Source organism: Lucilia cuprina, chromosome 5 (assembly GCF_022045245.1).
Source record: "Lucilia cuprina isolate Lc7/37 chromosome 5, ASM2204524v1, whole genome shotgun sequence".
NCBI classification, from domain to species: domain Eukaryota; kingdom Metazoa; phylum Arthropoda; class Insecta; order Diptera; family Calliphoridae; genus Lucilia; species Lucilia cuprina.
In genome coordinates this window covers 11,139,464-11,145,003 of record NC_060953.1, presented here as the reverse complement: position 1 = coordinate 11,145,003, position 5,540 = coordinate 11,139,464, and the positions used below count along the sequence as shown (strand labels likewise).

General features: G+C 26.9%; 1 protein-coding gene across 1 annotated transcript in view; it reads right to left on the bottom strand.

The window, feature by feature from the left end:
* Positions 1-5,540, bottom strand: part of LOC111687714 (protein I'm not dead yet-like) — a 42,375-nt gene that overhangs the window by 27,116 nt on the left and 9,719 nt on the right. Inside the window, exons 2-3 of the mRNA XM_046951876.1 lie at positions 1,457-1,486; positions 1,248-1,380 (exon numbers count right to left, since the gene is read on the bottom strand). Coding sequence (XP_046807832.1) covers positions 1,248-1,380; positions 1,457-1,464 — 141 coding nt within the window. The 5' untranslated portion in view covers positions 1,465-1,486. The remainder of the gene's footprint in view (positions 1-1,247; positions 1,381-1,456; positions 1,487-5,540) is intronic.

The window sequence follows — 5,540 nt, the reverse complement described above, 5'->3', positions numbered from 1 at the left end:
ACAGAACTAGAACAGAACTAGAACAGAACTAGAACAGAACTAGAACAGAACTAGAACAGAACTAGAACAGAACTAGAACAGAACTAGAACAGAACTAGAACAGAACTAAAACAGAACTTGAACAGAACTAGAACAGAACTAGAACAGAACTAGAACTGAACTAGAACAGAACTAGAACAGAACTAGAAAAGAACTAGAATAGAACTAGAATAGAACTAGAAAAGAACTAGAATAGAACTAGAACTAGAACAGAACTAGAACAGAACTAGAACAGAACTAGAACAGAACTAGAACAGAACTAGAACTAGAACTAGAACTAGAACAGAACTAGAACAGAACTAGAACAGAACTAGAACAGAACTAGAACAGAACTAGAACAGAACTAGAACAGAACTAGAACAGAACTAGAACAGAACTAGAACAGAACTAGAACAGAACTAGAACAGAACTAGAACAGAACTAGAACAGAACTAGAACAGAACTAGAACAGAACTAGAACAGAACTAGAACTGAACTAGAACAGAACTAGAACAGAACTAGAACAGAACTAGAACAGAACTAGAACAGAACTAGAACAGAACTAGAACAGATCTAGAACTGAACTAGAACTGAACTACAACTGAACTAGAACTGAACTTGAACTGAACTAGAACTGAACTAGAACTGAACTAGAACTGAACTAGAACTGAACTAGAACTGAACTAGAACTGAACTAGAACTGAACTAGAACTGAACTAGAACTGAACTAGAACTGAACTAGAACTGAACTAGAACTGAACTAGAACTGAACTAGAACTGAACTAGAACTGAACTAGAACTGAACTAGAACTGAACTAGAACTGAACTAGAACTGAACTAGAACTGAACTAGAACTGAACTAGAACTGAACTAGAACTGAAATAGAACTGAACTAGAACTGAACTAGAACTGAACTAGAACTGAACTAGAACTGAACTAGAACTGAACTAAAACTGAAATAGAACGGAACTAAAACTGAACTAAAACTGAACTGGAACTGTAATAGAACTAATCTAGAACTGAACTAGAACTGAACTAAAACTGAAATAGAACGGAATTAGAACTGAACTAAAATTGATCTAGAACTGAACTAAAACTGAACTAGAACTGAACTAGAAGGAAACTAGAACTAAATAAGAACTGAATGTTTTCTATTAGAAAATATTTTTCCTATAGATTTCTATAAGAGAATAGTTTTATTAGATATTTAATATATTTCTATTACTTACAGGAGTATTATTCATTAACATCACAGGTAAACATAATAGAGGCACTAGAAATACGACTAAACCTTTCCAGTGGTTGGCAATAAATGTTGTAACTTTACTGCACCCCGATAATGGGGCTCTCTCACCCGCCTCACTGTAAAATTGAAAAAAAAGAAGGTGGAGATTAATAATTTGAAACTTGTTTGTAAATTTTAATAAAAAGTACTTACATCTCCATTTTGAACTAAATTTGCGGTTAACTATAAAGAGAAGAAAAGAGAAATTATAAAAATTAGTAAATGTGATAATGATCTTGAAAAATTTTAAAGATTTATTTAAACAAAAACTAATAATTTTAAGGAAATATTTTGAAAAAAAAAACTACATTTTAACCTTGTTATAGATAATATTTTACTTAAAATAGATAAAATTAATAAAAATTTATTAGAAACTTTTTGTTCAATATTTTCAAATTTATCATTTTTTGAAATTTTAGTTGTCACAAGAAAAATAATTAAAAACGCATTGAGAATATAGAAAAGCTGTGTTTAACATTGAACTTGATTTATTGTTTTTTTTTTTAAACTACAACAACAAAAACAACACTTAACTAACTATTCAAAGTTTCTGACACGATTTTTAAACAAAAATATTTTATAAATAATAAGTGTTATTAAGCAAAAAAATATTTCCCTGCTACAAAAACCGCTAAAATTAAACACTAGTAAGTGTCACATACATGAAAACAAAAACAAACAAACAAACGGGTTACCAAGTACTTGTACTAAGTACAAGTGTAAATAAACATAAATATTAAGTATTGTCCCCTCTTCTTCTTCCCTTTTGGTCTACACATCTCACTCTTACTATTCGTATTTAATATTTATGTGTCAAATACTTTACACTACTAACTTTGAGTCTGATTTAAGTGTCACGAGTATTTATTTTCTATTTCTTCTTCTATACGTCAAACACAAAACAACAAAAAGTATTGACCCCCTTTTTTCTTTCTGTCACTTAAAAATCTTTTGCCACGAGTTATTTTACTTTAATTATTTGTTTGTTTTTTATAAAAAAATATTTAAAGAAATTGATTTAATATATTGTGTTTATTGTTTTGTTATGTGTAAAATGTCATTACTATAGAAAATATAACATTTTAAATTGATTTTTATTGAAATTTTAAGCATCTGTTTGTTTTTCTCTTATTTGGACTGATAACTGAGAAAAATTTTTACTTTAGAACAAGTCTAGTACGTTATATTGTTTATTTTTGTTTTATTTATTAATTTGTTATTGAAATTTAATAATAAACAATTTATTATTAATTAAAGACAGTTTTTGTAGAGAAAACGAAAACTGTCTTTAGAAGACACTTTTGTATACGAAACCCATTTTTAAAAGACACTTTTCTATATGAAAACCATCTTTAGAAGACAGTTTTTGTAGAGAAAACGAAAACTGTCTTTAGAAGACACTTTTCTATACGAAAACTGTCTTTAGAAGACACTTTTCTACACGAAAATTGTCTTTAGAAGACACGTTTCTATACGAAAACTGTCTTTACAAGACACTTTTCTATACGAAAACTGTCTTAAGAAAACACTTTTCTATACGAAAACTATCTTTTGAAGACACTTTTCCATACGAAAACTGTCTTTAGAAGACACTTTTCTATTTCAAAACTGTTTTTAGAAGACACTTTTCCATACGAAAACTGTCTTTAGAAGACACTTTTCCATACGAAAACTGTCTTTAGAAGACACTTTTCTATACGAAAACTGTCTTTAGAAGACACTTTTCTATACGAAAACTGTCTTTAGAAGATACTTTTCTATACGAAAACTGTCTTTACAAGACACTTTTCTATACGAAAACTGTCTTAACAAGACACTTTTCTATACGAAAACTGTCTTAACAAGACACTTTTCTATACGAAAACTGTCTTAACAAGACACTTTTCTATACGAAAACTGTCTTAAGAAAACACTTTTCTATACGAAAACTGTCTTTAGAAGACACTTTTCTATACGAAAACTGTCTTAACAAGACACTTTTCTAGAAGACACTTTTCTATATGAAAAATGTCTTTAGAAAACACTTTTCTATACGAAAACTATCTTAACAAGACACTTTTTTATACGAAAATTTTCTTTAAACTGTCTTCAGAAGACACTTTTCTATTTCAAAACTATCTTTAGAAGACACTTTTATATTCGCAAACTGTATTTAGAAGGTACTTTTATATACGAAAACTGTTTTTAGAAGACACTTTTCTATACGAAAACTTTCTTTAAACTGTCTTTAGAAGACGAAAATTGTCTTTAGAAGTAATTTTTCTGTATGAAAACTGTCATTAGAAGACACTTTTCTATACGAAAACTGTCTTTAGAAGACACTTTTCTATACGAAAACTGTCTTTAGAAGACACTTTTCTATACGAAAACTGTCTTTAGAAGACACTTTTCTATATTCGAAAACTGTCTTTAGAAGACACTTTTCTATTAACAAACTGTCTTCTAAATACACTTTTCTATCATTAAACAGTCTTCTGAACAGACTTTTCTATACGAAAAATGTCTCCTAAAAACACTTTTCTATAAGTAAACTGTCTTCTTAAAACATTTTCTTTTACAAAACTGCCTTTAAAAGAGACTCTTTTAATTGAAAACATTTTTATATCGCAAACTTTTTATAACAAGATTTCTTTTCAAATCATCAAAACTATTTTAAAAAATTCCTCACCTCATTATCAATCAATAAATATAAATGTATCTATTATTGCGGAACTAAATAAATTTCCATTTAAATCTCTATAATTAGCATTAGCTTGTAAATTGTATACATATGTATGTATGTTATGATAAATTGATGAGATTACCTAAAATAATTATAAATGACCATACAAACAGTAGAAAAAAAAAGCCCAAAATAACTAAATCAATTACACTATACACAGGCTATTATTTCAAAGTGATTGAATATATTTCAATTATATCGCGTGTTTTCAATCAAAGTTATTATAATAATAATATTATTATAAATGAGATCTTTATTATAATTATACAATTTAACATGTGTAAAAAAATATGTTTGTAGCATAGAATAGAAAAATAAAACCAAATAATAAATAAAATATTGTTGTTGTTTTAAAACAACAATAAAGGAACAAACTAATCAACTTTGAAATAATTTAAAATCATTTCTATTATAACTAAATTAAGTAATAAAACATTTAACAAAAAATTATTTATAAACAACTAATCAATTTATAACCAATTATCATGATTTCTGATAATATGGAATTTTAATAGTATATTTTTGTTAGAAATTGAAAAAAATTGCTTGTTTACTTTACATTCATATTAATAATAACAACTCTACTGCATCAAGTTGTCAATCACTTTTACTAGCTTTTTAAATTAAACCCCCATGGAGGATTTTTTTATTGTCATTCATCATTTTCTTATTAAAAATGTTTTATTTACAGCGTATTTATTTTAATCAATAAACTAAAGTTTATTGATTAAATTTTTAAATTCTTCTTTTTTAGATTTTCTTCTTATTTTCTAGTTGTTTATTACATTAAGTAGTTAGTTTCTCTAATATGAAATTTTCTATTTTCAATATTTTATTATGACGTTAGAACTACAAATTGTTTATTTTATTAGTGTTATCTGTAATAAATGTATTAAACAAATGTTTAATATGGACAGGGTCCAATATTTTATTTGTATTCTTTAAAACAAAGTCCAATTTGAGTTAATGAACTTGATATCAGTTTTTTAAATCGTTTAAAGCTAAACGTTTGCTGAATTTAGGTCAAAATGGAAGCAAACAAATAATAAAATTAAAATATTTAAATTTTAGACAAAAACTCTTTTCTATAGAAAAGTGTTATCTTAAAACAGTTTTCGTATAGAAAAGTGTGTTTTAAAGACAGTTTTCGTATAGAAAAGTGTCTTCTAAAGACAGTTTTCGTATAGAAAAGTGTCTTCTAAAGACAGTTTTCGTATAGAAAAGTGTCTTGTAAAGACAGTTTTCGTATAGAAAAGTGTCTTGTAAAGACAGTTTTCGTATAGAAAAGTGTCTTGTAAAGACAGTTTTCGTATAGAAAAGTGTCTTGTAAAGACAGTTTTCGTATAGAAAAGTGTCTTCCAAAGACAGTTTTGAAATAGAAAAGTGTTTTCTGAAAACAGTTTTGAAATAGAAAAGTGTCTTCTAAAGACAGTTTTCGTATAGAAAAGTGTCTTCTAAAGACAGTTTTCGTATAGAAAAGTGTCTTCTAAAGACAGTTTTCGTATAGAAAAGTGT